General features: G+C 37.8%; 2 protein-coding genes across 2 annotated transcripts; one reads left to right on the top strand and one right to left on the bottom strand.

Moving 5' to 3' along the window:
• Positions 1-2,801: 2,801 nt before the first annotated feature.
• LOC128924171 (putative nuclease HARBI1) lies at positions 2,802-4,220 on the top strand. The gene is made up of 3 exons (XM_054236151.1): positions 2,802-3,162; positions 3,219-3,614; positions 3,681-4,220. The coding sequence occupies exons 1-3, from the start codon at positions 2,917-2,919 to the stop codon at positions 4,203-4,205; spliced, it is 1,167 nt and encodes a 388-aa protein (XP_054092126.1). The 5' UTR covers positions 2,802-2,916; the 3' UTR covers positions 4,206-4,220.
• An 18-nt stretch (positions 4,221-4,238) lies between these two features.
• Positions 4,239-5,277, bottom strand: LOC128924172 (uncharacterized). The gene is made up of 2 exons (XM_054236152.1): positions 5,071-5,277; positions 4,239-5,013 (listed from the first exon to the last, which is right to left on the bottom strand). Exons 1-2 carry the CDS (start codon positions 5,271-5,273, stop codon positions 4,392-4,394), a joined length of 825 nt encoding a protein of 274 aa, XP_054092127.1. The 5' UTR covers positions 5,274-5,277; the 3' UTR covers positions 4,239-4,391.
• Positions 5,278-19,133: the final 13,856 nt, after the last annotated feature.

The raw sequence follows: 19,133 nt of genomic DNA, 5'->3' as shown, positions 1-19,133 counted from the left end.
CGACGCCACGCCCATTTTCCATTTTGTAAAAAAATCTAAGTGCAGCTTCCATCTGCCAATTCTTATGTGAAATTTGGTGTTTCTGACGTTTTTCGTTAATGAGTTAACCCACTTTTAGTAATTTTCAACCTAACTTTTGTATGGGAGGTGGGCGTGGTTATGATCCGATTTCTTTTATTTTTGGACTGTATTAGGAAAAGGCTAAAAAAACGACTACAGAAAGTTTGGTTTATATAGCTCTATTGGTATATCTCGCAAACCGTTCAAAAAACTTAGTAGGGGGCGGGGCCACGCCCACTTCCCCAAAAAAATTACATCCAAACACGCCTCTTCATAGTGCGATCCTTCATACCAAATTTTATTTCCATAGCTTTATTTATGGCTTAGTTATGGCACTTTATGTGTTTTCGGTTTTCGCCATTTTGTGGACGTGGCAGTGGTCCGATTTTGCTCATTTTCGAAAGCAACCTTCCTATGGTGCCAAGAAATAAGTGTGTGAAGTTTCATCAAGATATCTTAATTTTTACTCAAGTTACAGCTTGCACAGACGGACGGACGGACGGACAGACAGACACTCGGATTTGAACTCCACTCTTCACCCTGATCACTTTGGTATATATAACCCTATATCTAACTCGTTTACTTTTGGTTGTTACAAACAACCGTTATGTGAACAAAACTATAATACTCTCTTTAGCAACATTTGTTGCGAGAGTATACTAATACATATATATAAAAGCATTATATTTTGTGTTCATACATGCATACGTATAATCCCACCATACGTCTTGCTCGCTGTGAAGTCAGCAAGTAACTGACCTTACATCGCTTCTATGGTCAAGAATGATGGAAGACAAGATTACGTATACAGTTAGCTTTTTTGAGTTTAACCAAGAATGATAGAAGACAAGATTACGACAGGCGTTTACAGTTAGTTTTTTTGGGTTTTTAGTTCCTGTTGAGTGACAACTTTCACGACCCCGAACACGCGAGCAAAACAAAATTGCACAGTGGTACAAAACAATGAAACCAAAACAAAGAGCTGTAGTCAAGGCTAGTGATTAATTATTATTTAAAATTCTAAGTGCAAAATGTATTAACTTGAAAAAGAAGTCCGCAATGGCGGAATTAAACAACAATAGTACAAAACAGTCGTTTATAAAGAATTTTTTTCACTTTTCCAAACAACAAAAAAGTTGGCAAAATGGCGAATTTTTTGTAACAAAACATATAATTTTAATTATAAATATACATTATTATATTGGATCATTTTATAAATGAAGATTTTAAGAATTACGTTCATTGTGATATTTTATCTGCACATTATTCAATTTGGTTCGCTATGTTTCACATTTCCGTTTTCCATTTGACAATTCTTCTGTTGCCTATTCCCATTCGTGGGTCGTGAACGCTTCAGCCTGTCGTAATCTTGTCTTCTATCATTCTTGAGTTTAACTGTTGAGTGACGCACTCACGACCCCCAAACACGGGAGCAAAACAAAAAACGAAAGAAAAACTAACAAATTGCACGGTAGTACAAAACAATAAAACCAAAACAAAGAGCTGAAGTCAAGGCAAGTGCTTAATTATTATTTAAAGTGAAAAATGTATTAACTTGAAAAAGAAGTCCGCAATGGCGGAATTAAACAACAATAGTACAAATTGGTATATGTATATAAAGTTTTCACTTTCCAACCAACCAAAAAGTTGGCAAAATGTCGAACTTTTTGTAACAAAACATATAATTTTAATTTTAAATATGCATCATTATATTGGGTCATTTTATAGATACCGATTTTAAGAATCACGTTCATTGTGATATTTTATCTGCACATTATTCAATTTGGTTCACAATGTTTTACATTTCCGTTTTCCATTTGACAATTATTATGTTGCCTATTCCCATTCGGGGGTCGTGAGAGCGTCACTATGTCGTAATCTTGTCTTTTATCATTCTTGTTCTATGGTGTAATAATGATTGCAAGTACGTGTGTTTCACACGTACACTCAGTGTGCGCTCCGCGGGCAATGGACTGCCGATCACTGATATACACATGTATATCAAACATTTTGACCTAAAATTAACATCCATATTATGTATTGATAATAGCTTGAGTTCAGTCCCCTTCAGGCTATCGTAGCCCGAAAAATACATTAAGAGAGGCTACTGGCGAATATGATCACCTCGCCATTTTTTGCATATTATCTATTACTAGCAACCCTCATTATAGTATCCAAATATGTCAAAAGCAGGCTACTGATCAAGACCAGTTTCTTCATTATAGATTGTAGTTTTGAGTAAAGCAGTATAATATATTCAGAGTGCGAAGAAATTGTAAATACAAATAAAAAATGTATTTATATTAATATATAATTGAATGAGTTGCTTTTTAACTATTATTTAAAAAAATGCAAAACTATGGAATGGCTTTGAAGCCGATTCAGGTCACATCATAGGACTGGAGAAGAATAGCAGAAGCTAATATTTTCATAATAATAGTTTTTTTTGAGCAATTTGAAAATTTTTATTTACTTCTGAGGTATAGATATTAATATACAGATGTTGCAGTACTTTTTAAGGTGCTGGAATGTGAACATATGTTCCATTCATACATCAGGAAATTCTGTTTGATTGCTTATTATTCATTATTTTATATGTATTTTGCTCTTATACACTTATGCTAAATTTTATATGTTTTTGGCATATTTTCTGTTACATAAATGTGGCCACTTCTGTAAGAATCGCTGACATTGGCTGACTTCATAAACGCAGTTTGCAATGCAACACTGCAAACAGATGCGATACCGATGCAAAGCAACACTGCATGGTAACACTGATTTGTCAAATAATGCAATGACATTTATTAACGTTTGTGAACGCAATATTGCTTTGTCGTGTTTCTTTGTGTGGTAAAAATGAATCTTGACCAATTGTGCACTTTTGTTTTTGAAAACGCCCTAGAATTTGGCGAAAAAAGAAATTCAAGTAACGTGGTGTTCATTAAAAAAATATTAAATAAGCGAAAGCGCCGGCGTGTTTTTTTAACCGGTGGTGGCCCAAAAAGGAAAATTCCAAAAACGTCCAACTTCTGCAAAACGATAAAATGTATGCAGGATGACGTTTTTTATGCTCATTTTCGTATGAAAAAGAGCACATTCAAGGTATTTATTTTTTAATTTATGTTTAATATAAAATAATTAACATATATGGTTTAAAGAATTTGCAGACCATGTTAATGCTGTGGTGGCCTCCGCGCACAACTGGACGAATTGGAATTTCTTTGGAAAAGGTCTTGCAAATTGCAATTTGGAAGCTGAGCAATAATTGTTCTTTTAGAGATGTCAGCGATCGTTTTGGAGTAGCTGTTGGTCTCGCATATAAAGTCTTTGTAAAAATAATAAAGATGATCTGCCGTTTAAAGAAAGACGTCATCAAATTTCCAAGAAGTGAAGCTGAACAAAAGCAAACCAGCGAAGCATTTTCAACTCTACGTTTCAATCCTTTTCCTTTTGTACTCGGGTGCGTCGATGGTACACATATTCCCATTTCGCAGCCAATCAGAGATGAAATCAGTTACCGGAATCGAAAGGGGACGTACTCAATCATTGCTCAAGTAAATATTTCTTTTGTTTTATGAAAAAATTATTATTTTTAAATTTTGGTTAACATTTTTTGCCAGGCTATTGTCGACAGCCGTATGAAATTCATAGATGTGTTCATAGGGTGTCCGGGAGCATGCCATGATGCTTCAATTTGGCAAAAGGGCCCTATCAAGAAGGCCATAATTAACAAAGAAATAAATATTTATCCCAACTACCATTTTTTGGGCGATGGAGGTTATCCTTTGGAGATGTGTGTTATGGTTCCTTATCGCGATAATGGATTCCTGACACCAATGCAATCGAAGTACAATGCAATTTTAAGTTCAACTCGGGTTGTTGTAGAACAGGCATTTGGCGTTTTGAAGAAGAAATTTAGAATTCTAAAGTATATCGAAGTTAAAAATCCAAGTTTGCCAAAATTAATAACAATGGCTTGTATGATTATTCACAATATTATTATTATAAATGAAGGGAACAACGCCGATGATTTAATCGCAGAAACAAATGCCATCACTTCTGAAACACTCGAGGAAGTCACTTTACCAGGACAAAGAGAGGCAAAAGCAAAGAGAGATGCATTGGCAACTTTGTTATCAGCCTAATGCATCTCTCTTTGCTTTTGCTTTTTCAATTAAAAATACTTTTTATAAATAATACTTTTTTATTATATCGCTTTTTCATGAGATCAATTACAACAATAAATACATATGTATTTTGTTTGTATTCTATTTTGTTTGTATTTATCTAAAAAGATTTTAATCTGTTAAGGTGAACAAGAAATGGAAAACTTATTGAGACCTGTCTACAATTCTCTGAAATAAGGCACGGATTTCCTTCAGCTCAGCTACTTTCTCCTTCTCCACCGCAATTTTTTCTGCTTCGATGTCCAAGAGTTTTTTCATCACTTTGGCATCTGCCTCAGACTCTTTACTTAAAAACTCCAGAACTTCGCATCGTTTTCGTTTTATAGCAAACCTTTGAGTAGTGTTTTCTGAAGGTGTAGCATCTAAGTTCATTGGCGCGTGGGAATCGGTGGGTGCCAACGGGCTATCGCTTGTCAAATCTTCCACCAAGGATTCTAGAGAACTTTCAAGCATTTCACTGGGCACCTGAACGCTACTACGGCTGCCAAACACCTCATCCATGACATCGAAAAATTCCCAGTTCGTGGAACTCTCGCCAGATGTGTTATTGCGTTTCTTAATTCTTTTGTATGTGCCCATTAGATTTATAAAACATCTGGTTGCTTCATCTCTTGAAAAGGGAAATGTGCCCTCGACCTCCTTAATCTCCCGCATTATTTGCTCCCAAATAGCACTCCTTTTCTTTTTTTTGGCACAAAAATCCGGTTCATGGCGTAGACGCACTTCCAAAAGGAGCTTTTTCCTTTCATGGCTCCACTTCTTTTCACTATAAGAACGAAGAAATCATATAACAGAAAGAAAATGCGAAAAAGTTTTTACTTACGATGTCTCAGCCATTTCAATTACCGCAAAAATCCAAAAAGCATCCAAAATAAAACAGATGCACAAATTTGACAACTGTTGCGCATCAGAAAGGGTTGCCAGGCGATAGTGAACACACGGCAATGCCAAAAATATGCTAATGACGTTTATGAACACTAGGCATTTCAATGTTGCATTGCAAACTGCGTTTATGAAGTCAGCCATTGTATTTAAGTTGTGAAATTTCGAAGTCATTCCCTTGACCTTTCTGATAGCTACCTTCAGCAAAGAATCGTATCAAATCTTCAGAATTGTTGAGACGGCAGTTGATCGGTTGATGGATTTAAAATGCGGCCAACAAGTATGAAAATGCTTTGTTTGATCTATTTGAAAATATACAAAATATAGTAAACATAACATGTAACAACATTTTAATCCATAGCGTACTTCATAAGTGAAATATCCAAAGGACTGGAACGATCTCTAATTAGCCGTCGAATTAATGCGACATTCAAGTTTTCTTCCCGACTTAGGAAAAATAATTAATAACTACTCATTATAGTTCTTTTTTATATTTTGATTCAAATAAAATATTTTTGTTTAAGTATTTGTATTTTTAACTACAAAAATTGTCACTCACATTTGAACAATGCTGCCAAATACTTTCAAAATAATTGCGAAAAATGTAAACTCAGGGCTGTTATCTGCGTATTCTTGGCAACTGAGACAAATAGCTTATCCTAATAAAAAATCTAGACTCAGTAGCCAAGGCTACTACAATGGCGATTATTCGCCAGTAGCTTTACACAATTGCGGTGTAAAACATTTTATGATTGAAGAAAAGAATAAACATCCCTGCAGAAAATAGGACTACCCTAGATCCAAGAAAGAACTACCTATTTTAACGACAGTACCAGTTCTAGCTTAATACCTAGGCAATGCGTTCAAATGTCCACTTTAACAAGGAGATGTCATTGGCGGTGGCAATTATCGCCCACTACTCGACTTTCACCGGTTCCGCAGTGGACAGTTGTGAGGTATCCTACGGTATACATTTTTAAGATAGTCTCAAACTAGTGAATTAAAAACTAAAATAATCCTCATTAAAAACATTAATTTTGAATTAATTTTGGAATTTATTTATTTACGAAAAAACGTCGTATATATATTTATACATGCTGGTACACATTTATTGTTTTGTGTCAAAAAGGTTCACATTTGTTCAATTTAATAAGTACATGTTTTATATGAAAAAGATAACATGACTTCAGTTGAACAAGTGTACATGTTTTTATGAAAATGAATGAAAATGAAAATCAAATTATGGAGTTTTTGAAAGGGACACCATTTTGAAATTTCTCTTTTTCTGCATCCTAATAACCTTCCGTAGGTGATCCTCCGCATCAATTACATTGGGTAATTGTGAAATCGAATCTATGTATTGTATGGAGAGAATGCATTAATTATATATGCAGATTTAATTGATTTAAAACTAATATTACTTACCTAGTAGGGCAGCATAAAACTTTTCATAGAGCTTTAACCTTTTTTTTCATGTGTCCCATCTACATTGCGGCTTAAAACTATACTATCGCTCAGGATGTTAAACAAAATAAAGAAAAAATTACGTTTCGTCAATATTAATTAAAATTAAAATTTCACGAATTTCCATACAAATATGCAGCGGGAAAAAATTGCTATGGGGGCACTCACTGTCTTTTGACGAATTAATTTCTGCTGGAATACTTTTTGCTCAGCCAGAGGTTCCATTATGGCCTTATTTTCCCTAAATAAGGTATTTTTATATTATATTATTAAGTCTTTTTTTCTAATTTTTACTTACAATTCTCGAATTTTCCTGTCTGTTGAGACGCACTTGTTAAATTGTAATGTGAAAATGGGATTATCGGTATTTTACAATAATAAATGATTTATTATTTAAGATCGCTTCAAAACCTTTATATAACTTTTTGAATTATTAGATTCTGACATTCCATTCAAAAGATATCACGAGTTAAAAATTTTGAAAAATATCCGCTCGGCGGCTAACTATGCGTTGTAGAGTTGTAGGCGGAGGGGGGTTAAGATCGCTCGCGAGTTTCGTCGACGTCGATGCCAACCACTATCGGCATGACCGATATGAATGCAACTGCAATTCATAAGAACTGCAACAAAGAAATAATGCCGACGTCAACGTTAACCACCTACCCCAAAACACTTAAAGTCAATTGGTCTACCTAAGTATTTTCCCTTTTTTTGTTACCGCAACAATGTTGCGACCACACGAAATATGCATATCATATCTCGAAACAAACCAAGGCACTTACATTGAATCACATTGCATTTCCGCTGCACATTTAATATGTTCAATCGAATATTGCGATAACCAAATACAAATAGCAATTAACGTCACAATAAATAGTGCAACATAAACATTTGAGGGAATGCACTTGATGTAATGTGAGAAGTAGGCCACTTGACAAATATCGTCGCAACTACAAGTGGTTGCGCCAAAATAATAATAAGAAAAGAAATAATATATTTTGTATTAGAAAATAGAACTTAGCTTAAGAAAATATGGGAAATAAAAGATCAGAAGAATTTTGACTATCAATCAGGAAAGTCACGTCTTTGCATATAGAAAAAGAATTATTGAACCGAAGTTCAATATACGGATAAAATATTAAATTTATGAACTCGGGGTTCATAAACACAACTCGCGCGGTCGGCTCCTTACTGAATGGTCGTGTGCGGAATTAAAAAAAATTGTCGCTTGATAATATATAATTTAAAAATGAATTTCTGTTCGTTTGTCCCGCAAAAAAACGAAAACGGCCAAAACGATCTGGCTAATTTTAGTCTTGAAATATTCGTGGAAGGCCAGAAAAAGATTAGAAAGTGAGTAAGTATGGAAAATTGCGAGGAAGATTGCAATAACAGAACTTTATATGAGTTGACAACAAAATAAAAAAAAATAGAAAACAAAAAATAATAATATTTTGAAGGTAGTCATTGTTGCTTTGTTAAAATATTTTTGTTATTGTTCAATTGTATAAGGTTTGTCGATAGCCCAAAACAATTTGTAACAAATAAGGAAAGGCTAAGTTCGGGACCAACCGAACATTTTATACTCTCGCAATTTATTGATGTAATTTTATTAAGATATCACACAATTTGACCTACATATATATTCGGCATAAAGTCCAATAGAAAATCATCATATATAGTATATGAGGGCTGATGTAATTCCAGAACCAATTTCACTCATTTTCACCACCAATTTGGCACCTGTTAGTAAGCAAACAAACGACACATTCGGCCTTGAAATCACTCCTAAATGGCAAATTAACGAAACACCAGTCGGCAAAATCGCCTGTACAGGACTTTAAAAGATCTTGATTGTCGATGAACGTTTTTGGTGGAGCCAGGATTCTGTTAGCGGGTGATTTACGCCAGACTCTTCCAATTATTCCTGGATCAACTGTTACTGACGGCCTGATCGCATGCCTAAAATCATTTAATTGGTGTCGACACATAAAGAATCCGATTAACAATAACACATGAGTGTTTTTGCAACAATATCAAATTACGATTGTAGAATCAGTTGGAAATGGTAGGGTCGCAGTTAACACCTCGATAGATTAATAGCATTTCCAACAGACTTCCGTCACTTCATTGACTCGAAAGAGAAGTTTTCCTGACATGAAACCTCAATATGATAACCATAAATGACTGATTGAATGTCCTTTATTGGTGGTAAAAAAAAGATATCGATGATCTTAATGCGACAATTTAGAATTTCGGTCCAAGAGAGTTGACACAGCTACAAACCAGGATGACGTAGTCAATTATCCCAAACTATTTTAAATTGCCTGTACTATCACCACTCACTTTACAATTAAAAGTAGTGTGAGTTGTCATCATGCTGGGTAACATAAATCAACCTCGAGTAATCAATATCGTCGCCGAAGCCAAGATAGGAACAACTTAATTTAATGTATACCTTAGCCACAAAAACGTGTGGCCGGGTCTGCTAGTTATTAATATATATGATATAAAAAACGAAAAATATCAAACTTTTCTTTAAACTATAAAACAGAATTTAATATTATTTATATGTCATTTTACTGAAGAAATTTGACAGACAGTGTCGATGTCGCCTTGGTCTACACACATTTTGGAACCGCTTTCATGCATTGTGCGACACTATCAGTAAGAGAGATCAGCTAGATTGATTTTGCACATATAAATATGTACTATGCAATACCCAATTCACAAGCACATTCTTAATGTAACGGTACAACGAACGAGAAAAGTATGCATTTTCGTTGCATAGTAACGGCAATATATAAACCTTTTATTCCACATTTACCGATAAATATAAACAAAAGCAGAAATGCACATATAAATATTTGTATGAGGTGCAGGTACACATTTCATGTGTTTAAAAAAAAGTTTCACATAATACATATCTAAGAGATTCGTTTTTGCCGACCATACATAGCGTACTTTCCCTTGTGTACTAATACAGTATAAATATACAGTATATAATATACAGTATAAACAAAAGTAAATCGGATTATAATCACGCCCACGTAATATACAAATGTTGTCTTGAACATTACTAAAAATGCTTTAATTCATTATAAAGATGGTACAGAAGTGCTGCACTCAAAATGGTATACAAAATTTGAAATGGGAGTGGTTCCGCAAACTTATGGTTCAAAATCCATATCTCCGAAACTACTCGACCAGCAAAATTGTAAAATTTACAAACGGACTTGCCACCGTTTAGTTTTATTCGCCATTTTTGAGTCCAATTTACTACAGAGTTTATTGCATGTGGCAAGTTAAGTGCAGCTTTTTCAGCTGTTTTTTCGACGCATAGTATTGCGGAGTCATCAGCAAAAGTATCAGTCATGCTGTTTGGCCATTAGCACCAAACAGCATGACAGTCTTTTGTATACAGAATGTACAAAAGTGGACCTAAAATACTTCCCCGAGGAACTCCTGCTTTAATTTCTTTTAGTTTTGAGAATTCATTATCTTGTTTTACACGGAAAAATCTCAAGGTGATATACGATTCCAGAAGAGCACAATACTCAATCGGAAGACATGATTTTAGATTTTGCATAAGGCCTTCGTTCCATACCTTGTCGAACACCTGCGCAGCGTCAAGGAATACGGCAAGGAATAGGAGGATGGGATCATGTGTAGAAGTTCACGCAAGTGAGGAAAGTTTTTGATTGTCATTCACTTGGGAGTGGCCAGAAACGATTCTTCTCCACATGGTTCAAGCAGCTCACGACTTCCGGTTTTAGACCAAGTATCCTCTGGGTAGCCAACAGACATCCGTTTGAAGGCGAGCTAAAGGGAGAAGACTAAGCCCGCTTATGCGGTTGTGCGTAGGGCTTGGGACCCACCACATAAAAACGAAGTAGCAATGAAAAATCAACGAAAACCTCTGATGAGACACCCCCTTTTTGATGACGACCCCTGCAAACGTTTTAAAGATAATGATATAAGGGCATGTACCTGGAATGTCCGGACCCTTTATTGGGAAGGTGCCTCTGCCCAGCTGGTTGATGTCCTCATACGACTAAAGGCTGACATCACCGCCATCCAAGAAGTGCTATGGACGGGACAAGGACGGAAGAAGGTGGGTCCTTGTGACATCTACTACAGCGGCCAAATAATGGAGCGCAAATTTGGTGTTGGATTTGTGGTGGGAGAGAGACTACGTCGCCGAGTCCTGACATTCACCCCGGTGGATGAACGTCTTGCCACAATCCGCATCAAAGCGAGGTTCTTCAAGATATCGCTGATTTGCGCCCACGCCCCAACGGAAGAGAAGGACGATGTGACCAAAGATGCTTTCTATGAGCGCCTAGAACGCACCTATGAGCGCTGCCCCCGCCACGATATAAAAGTCGTGCTTGGCGATTTTAACGCCCGGGTGGGTAAAGAAGTGTCTTTGACTCAACAGTCGGAAAATTCAGCCTCCATGACGAAACATCGCCAAATGGCCTGAGGCTGATCGACTTCGCTGGGGCCCGAAATATTGTCGTCTGTAGTACCAGATTCCAGCATAAGAAAATACATCAAGCTACTTGGCTGTCTCCTGATCGAAACACGCGGAACCAAATCGATCACGTTGTGATAGACGGAAGACATGTCTCCTGTGTTTTAGACGTGCGTACCCTCCGAGGACCAAATATAGACTCGGACCATTATCTGGTCGCAGCGAAGATACGCACTCGCCTCTGTGCAGCAAAGAACGCCCGTCAACAAACACAAGGAAGGTGCGACGTCGAAAAGCTGCAATCGCAACAGACAGCCACGAAATACTCTACTCGACTTGCACTCCTGCACTCCTGACCCTGTCCAAACGACCACAACACGTGCGGGATGGGATAGATACCGAGAGCTGAAGAGGGAAGCGAGACGCATCTGCAGACAAAAAAGAAAGAGGTCGAAATGCGTGAGTACGAAGAGCTTGAGCAGCTGGCAGACAGAGGTAATGCTCGAAAATTTTATGAAAAAATAAAGCGACTTAACGAAGGTTTCAAGCCCGGAGCATCCTCATGTAGAGACCAAGGTGGTAATCTGGTAACCGATGTCCAGGGCATACTGGGATTATGGAGGGAACACTTCTCCGACCTGCTGAATGGCAGTGAGAGTACAACACCAGGAGGTGGCGAACCCGATCCCCCAATCGATGACGATGGAACAGATGTTCCATTACCCGACCATGAAGAAATTCGAATAGCAATTACCCGCTTGAAGAACAACAAAGCAGCGGGGGCCGATAGATTACCGGCAGAACTATTCAAATACGGCGGCGAAGAACTGATAAGGTACATGCATCAGCTTCTTTGCAAAATATGGTCGGAAGAAAACATGCCTGACGATTGGAATCTCAGTGTACTCTGCCCAATCCATAAAAAGGGAGATCGCATAATCTGCGCCAATTACCGTGGGATCAGCCTCCTAAATATCGCATACAAGGTTCTATCGAGCGTACTGTGTGAAAGACTAAAGCCCACCGTCAATAAACTGATTGGACCTTATCAGTGTGGATTTAGACCTGGAAAATCGACAACTGCCCAGATGTTCACCATGCGCCAAATTTTGGAGAAGACCCGTGAAAAGAGGATCGACACACACCACCTTTTTGTCGATTTTAAAGCTGCTTTCGACAGCACGAAAAGGAGCTGCCTTTACGCCGCGATGTCTGAATTTGGTATCCCCGCAAAACTAATATGGCTGTGTAAATTGACGTTGAGCAACACCAAAAGCTCCGTCATGATTGGGAAGGATCTCTCCGAGCCGTTCGATACCAAACGAGGTTTCAGAAAAGGTGACTCACTATCGTGCAACTTCTTTAACCTGATGCTGGAAAAAATTATAAGAGCTGCAGAGCTGAACAGAGAAAGTACAATCTTCTTCAAGAGTGTACAGCTCCTGGCGTACGCCGATAATATTGATATCATCGGAAGCAACAACCGCGCCGTTTGTTCTGCTTTTTCCCGCATGGATAAGGAGGCGAAGCGAATGGGTCTGGAGGTGAATGAGGACAAGACGAAATATCTCCTGTCATCAAGCAAACAGTCGGCGCATTCGCGTCTTGGCTCCCACGTCACTGTTGACAGTCATAACTTCGAGGTCGTAGATAATTTCGTATACTTGGGAACCAGCATCAACAACACGAACAATGTCAGCCTCGAAATCCAGCGCAGAATAACTCTTGCCAACAGGTGCTACTTTGGACTGAGTAGGCAATTGAACAGTAAAGTCCTCTCTCGACGAACCAAAATCAAGCTCTACAAGTCGCTTATCATTCCCGTTCTGCTTTACGGTGCAGAAGCTTGGACGATGTCAACATCAGATGAGACGACACTAGGAGTTTTCGAGAGGAAAATTTTGCGCAAGATTTATGGTCCTCAGAACATTGGCAACGGCGAATACCGCAGACGATGGAACGATGAGCTGTACGAGTTATACGACGACATTGACATAGTTCAGCGAATAAAAAGACAGCGGCTACGCTGGCTAGGTCATGTTGTCCGAATGGACGAAAAGACTCCAGCCCTGAGAGTGTTCGATGCAGTACCCGCCGTAGGAAGCCGAGGAAGGGGAAGGCCTCCACTCCATTGGAGGGACCAGGTGGAGAGCGACCTGGTTACACTTGGGATCTCCAACTGGCGCCGAACTGCGAAGGAGATAGAGAGGTGGCGCACTATCGTCGATTCGGCTATAACCGGCTAAACGGTTGCAACGTCAATCACATACATGCGTTTCCCTCTTCCAAGGATTTTTCTATTTCGGATGTTATTCTATGAATTTGTTCCATTGTTGAATGCTTGTTTCTGAAGCCGAACTGATGCGATGGGATTAATTGCTTTTAATCTATTATGGATTTTAATATTTTATAAACTAATTTTTCAAACGTTTTGAGATGTGTGGAAGGTGTGAAATGACGTGACTATTTGACGATGCTTTCCTGGTTTAGGAACTTCTAGCCCATGTATTTAATGGTGCAATGTGGCTTGTTGGGCGTTTAAGATACTTGGTGCTTTTCCAGAGTGAGTAATCATTTTTTTTGTCAGCGGATAGTTTAGATAAATAGTTAATTTTAATTCATCTGTTGCCTTATTTAGGTTGGTTTTGTCGAGTGGTGAGCGTGTTTTTTTTTCAATATACATTTATTTACTGAATCTGCTCTTTAAAGCCTAACAATAAGTTATAAAATCTTAAAACTAATTAAAACTAGACAAGCTAAATTGATTGAGTTGTTTTGGTGAAACGTTGCTCATCAGTGTGCTGGCATATCTCTTCTTTTTAGACGTGATTGATTCAAGGATGTACTAAAGCATTAGCCAATGGGTTTGGGTGATCACGGAGTTTTGATATATATTTCAATCTGCTGTCCTCTACTTCTTTCTTTACCATAGGGATACCAAGATCTTTATGGTTGTTTTCATTGCGCATGTACCATGATGAGCACGTGATTGTTCTAAGCATTTTCGATTGGAACCTTTGTATTATATCGATATTATTTGCACAGGTCGTACCCCACAGTTGAATGCCGTACATCCAAATCGGCTTTATGACCGCATTGTGTAACAGCACTTTGTTGTCTAGGCTAAGTTTAAAGTTTATCTAGTGAATAACAAGATAGGTAACTTCATTCGCTTGGGGCACCAAAATATTGTTCATTTTTACTGCCTTACACATTTTTGGTCTTATAGAAAATGTAACACTTTTGTTCATTCACATTTATACGCCAGGCTAGCCATTTTGCAAAGGCACTATATGAAAATTATTAGTACTTACAATTTCACTCAATTTAGCAACAAGTGCATTTGAGATACGCCCCCGCAAATATATTGGCGGCGGTTTAGCATTCGCGACTGTGGTGGCACCTTCGCATCGTCGTCCGAACCTTTGCTTAATAAGGCAAATCTGTTGCATTTAGTACCTCAGGTTTGTTTTTGATTGGCTTGTCGCCTTGAATTTTTTTAGGATTGACCGCTAACTTTGAAGGACTTAACATTCTTTTTACATTGATGTAGCGGTGAATGCCAATCTGCACAGATAAACCTTTTTTTATTGGTACATTCTTACCTTGCACTATGTTTTATGTATACTTATTTGTTGCTGGCCCTTGTTGACTGCCGTTCCCTGCTGACTATGCCGTTTGTAAGCTCTGCTTCGGCTCAGTTGGTCGCAGCTAGGGATGGCAAAAAATTTTTTTTAATCGATTAAATAATCAAATGATTAATTGAAAGATATAAAAAAATAATTGCAATTAATTGCAATTAATGTAAAAAAATCGATTAATCGATTAATTCCAATGTTTTCAAATAATACAAAATTGCATAAAGACCACCATCAGTTTCAGCGCCGAATCTTGTATTATAATGCTCTATCACAGAGTCCCAGACATATCCAAAAAGAGAAAATGGCCTACATTTGAAGTTAAGTAGCACAATGACATTAAATTTTTCAAAATATGCACAGCAATCTTAAAGTAAAACAATTGCCTCTTGCTTGAAAGGCTATGTTTTGCAACTTTGCGTAAAAATAAAACCAATAAAATATGTATGTATGTATGTGATTGGCGTTCAACCGTTTAGACGGTTATAGCCGTGCAACTTCTTTAACCTGATGCTGGAAAAAATTATAAGAGCTGCAGAGCTGAACAGAGAAAGTACAATCTTCTTCAAGAGTGTACAGCTCCTGGCGTACGCCGATAATATTGATATCATCGGAAGCAACAACCGCGCCGTTTGTTCTGCTTTTTCCCGCATGGATAAGGAGGCGAAGCGAATGGGTCTGGAGGTGAATGAGGACAAGACGAAATATTTCCTGTCATCAAGCAAACAGTCGGCGCATTCGCGTCTTGGCTCCCACGTCACTGTTGACAGTCATAACTTCGAGGTCGTAGATAATTTCGTATACTTGGGAACCAGCATCAACAACACGAACAATGTCAGCCTCGAAATCCAGCGCAGAATAACTCTTGCCAACAGGTGCTACTTTGGACTGAGTAGGCAATTGAACAGTAAAGTCCTCTCTCGACGAACCAAAATCAAGCTCTACAAGTCGCTTATCATTCCCGTCCTGCTTTACGGTGCAGAAGCTTGGACGATGTCAACATCAGATGAGACGACACTAGGAGTTTTCGAGAGGAAAATTTTGCGCAAGATTTATGGTCCTCAGAACATTGGCAACGGCGAATACCGCAGACGATGGAACGATGAGCTGTACGAGTTATACGACGACATTGACATAGTTCAGCTAATAAAAAGACAGCGGCTACGCTGGCTAGGTCATGTTGTCCGAATGGACGAAAAGACTCCAGCCCTGAGAGTGTTCGATGCAGTACCCGCCGTAGGAAGCCGAGGAAGGGGAAGGCCTCCACTCCATTGGAGGGACCAGGTGGAGAGCGACCTGGTTACACTTGGGATCTCCAACTGGCGCCGAACTGCGAAGGAGATAGAGAGGTGGCGCACTATCGTCGATTCGGCTATAACCGGCTAAACGGTTGCAACGCCAATCACATACATGCGTTTCCCTCTTCCAAGGATTTTTCTATTTCGGATGTTATTCTATGAATTTGTTCCATTGTTGAATGCTTGTTTCTGAAGCCGAACTGATGCGATGGGATTAATTGCTTTTAATCTATTATGGATTTTAATATTTTATAAACTAATTTTTCAAACGTTTTGAGATGTGTGGAAGGTGTGAAATGACGTGACTATTTGACGATGCTTTCCTGGTTTAGGAACTTCTAGCCCATGTGTTTGATGCAATTTTTAATGGTGCAATGTGGCTTGTTGGGCGTTTAAGATACTTGGTGCTTTTCCAGAGTGAGTAATCATTTTTTTTGTCAGCGGATAGTTTAGATAAATAGTTAATTTTAATTCATCTGTTGCCTTATTTAGGTTGGTTTTGTCGAGTGGTGAGCGTGTTTTTTTTTTTAATATACATTTATTTACTGAATCTGCTCTTTAAAGCCTAACAATAAGTTATAAAATCTTAAAACTAATTAAAACTAGACAAGCTCAATTGATTGAGTTGTTTCGGTGAAACGTTGCTCTTTAGCATGCAGGCATATCTCTTCTTTTTAGACGTGATTGATTACAGGATTGTTCTAAAGCATTAGCCAATGGGTTTGGGTGATCACGGAGTTTTGATATATATTTCAATCTGCTGTCCTCTACTTCTTTCTTTACCATAGGGATACCAAGATCTTTATGGTTGTTTTCATTGCGCATGTACCATGATGAGCACGTGATTGTTCTAAGCATTTTCGATTGGAACCTTTGTATTATATCGATATTATTTGCACAGGTCGTACCCCACAGTTGAATGCCGTACATCCAAATCGGCTTTATGACCGCATTGTGTAACAGCACTTTGTTGTCTAGGCTAAGTTTAAAGTTTTTATTTATAAGCCAATTTAAATTTGCAGCTCTTATCTTCATGCAAGTTTTTTTACTAGATATACATATGTTTTCTCCACGTAAGCCTTCTATCTAGTGAATAACAAGATAGGTAACTTCATTCGCTTGGGGCACCAAAATATTGTTCATTTTTACTGCCTTACACATTTTTGGTCTTATAGAAAATGTAACACTTTTGTTCATTCACATTTATACGCCAGGCTAGCCATTTTGCAAAGGCACTATATGAAAATTATTAGTACTTACAATTTCACTCAATTTAGCAACAAGTGCATTTGAGATACGCCCCCGCACTGTGGTGGCACCTTCGCATCGTCGTCCGAACCTTTGCTTAATAAGGCAAATCTGTTGCATTTAGTACCTCAGGTTTGTTTTTGATTGGCTTGTCGCCTTGAATTTTTTTAGGATTGACCGCTAACTTTGAAGGACTTAACATTCTTTTTACATTGATGTAGCGGTGAATGCCAATCTGCACAGATAAACCTTTTTTTATTGGTACATTCTTACCTTGCACTATGTTTTATGTATACTTATTTGTTGCTGGCCCTTGTTGACTGCCGTTCCCTGCTGACTATGCCGTTTGTAAGCTCTGCTTCGGCTCAGTTGGTCGCAGCTAGGGATGGCAAAAAATTTTTTTTAATCGATTAAATAATCAAATGATTAATTGAAAGATATAAAAAAATAATTGCAATTAATTGCAATTAATGTAAAAAAATCGATTAATCGATTAATTCCAATGTTTTCAAATAATACAAAATTGCATAAAGACCACCATCAGTTTCAGCGCCGAATCTTGTATTATAATGCTCTATTACAGAGTCCCAGACATATCCAAAAAGAGAAAATGGCCTACATTTGAAGTTAAGTAGCACAATGACATTAAATTTTTCAAAATATGCACAGCAATCTTAAAGTAAAACAATTGCCTCTTGCTTGAAAGGCTATGTTTTGCAACTTTGCGTAAAAATAAAACCAATAAAATATGTATGTATGTATGTGATTGGCGTTCAACCGTTTAGACGGTTATAGCCGAATCGATGAGAGCGCGCCACTCCTCTCTTTCCTTCGAAGTTCGGCGCCAGTTGGAGATTCCAAGTGTAACCAGGTCACTCTCCACCTGGTCCCTCCAACGGAGTGGAGGCCTTCTCCTTCCTCGGCTTCCTCCGGCGGGTACTGCATCGAACACTTTCAGAGCTGGAGTGTTTTCGTCCATTCGGACAACATGACCTAGCCAATGTAGCCGCTGTCTTTTTATTCGCTGAACTATGTCAATGTCGTCGTATAACTCGTACAGCTCATCGTTCCATCGTCTGCGGTATTCGCCGTTGCCAATGTTCTGAGGACCATAAATCTTGCGCAAAATCTTCCTCTCGAAAACTCCTAGTGTCGTCTCATCTGATGTTGACATCGTCCAAGCTTCTGCACCATAAAGCAGGACGGGAATGATAAGCGACTTGTAGAGTTTGATTTTGGTTCGTCGAGAGAGGACTTTACTTTTCAATTGCCTACTCAGTCCAAAGTAGCAGTAAATAGGAGACTATATTCTTATTTTAGACATTCAAATTGTGTTGGTATATACACAAAAACAAAAACGAAAATAAAATTAAAATATCGTATTAAAAATTCATTTGTCTTAAAAGGAAAATATATTCATGAAGTCAAGAAAATTTAGAAGTCTGTTCAACCAAGTTTGAAGAAAAAGCAATTTCGATAAACGTTTTGTTGTCAAACGATTGCGTTTTTCGGTCGCAGTTGCACCCGCTTTTGATATTTGAGTTGATATTTAACGTAGTTATTGCTTATTTTATTAAAAAATTTCCATACTTCGCTTTTAACTGGCGCCATTGCACTTCAAACAACTGAACGTAAAATGCGTTTGACTTAACTGTAAATGCAGTGTAACCAGATATTCATTTTTTGATATTAAACTACGTTGACATATTAGAATTTAACTATGTTTACAACGTTTGCACTCATTAATGACTGATGTGACCAATTTCGGCCCTTGTAAGCTAACTTAGATGAATATAAAATGTATTAAATTTGAAAATGCTGTTTGCGATTATTTTGCAATTACTCGAGTAATAGTCGAGTAATAGCAATTAAATCGTAA

Source organism: Zeugodacus cucurbitae, chromosome 2 (assembly GCF_028554725.1).
Source record: "Zeugodacus cucurbitae isolate PBARC_wt_2022May chromosome 2, idZeuCucr1.2, whole genome shotgun sequence".
Lineage (NCBI taxonomy): Eukaryota > Metazoa > Arthropoda > Insecta > Diptera > Tephritidae > Zeugodacus > Zeugodacus cucurbitae.
Note: the sequence above shows the minus strand (reverse complement) of the source record. Positions and strands in the feature narration are given on the sequence as shown.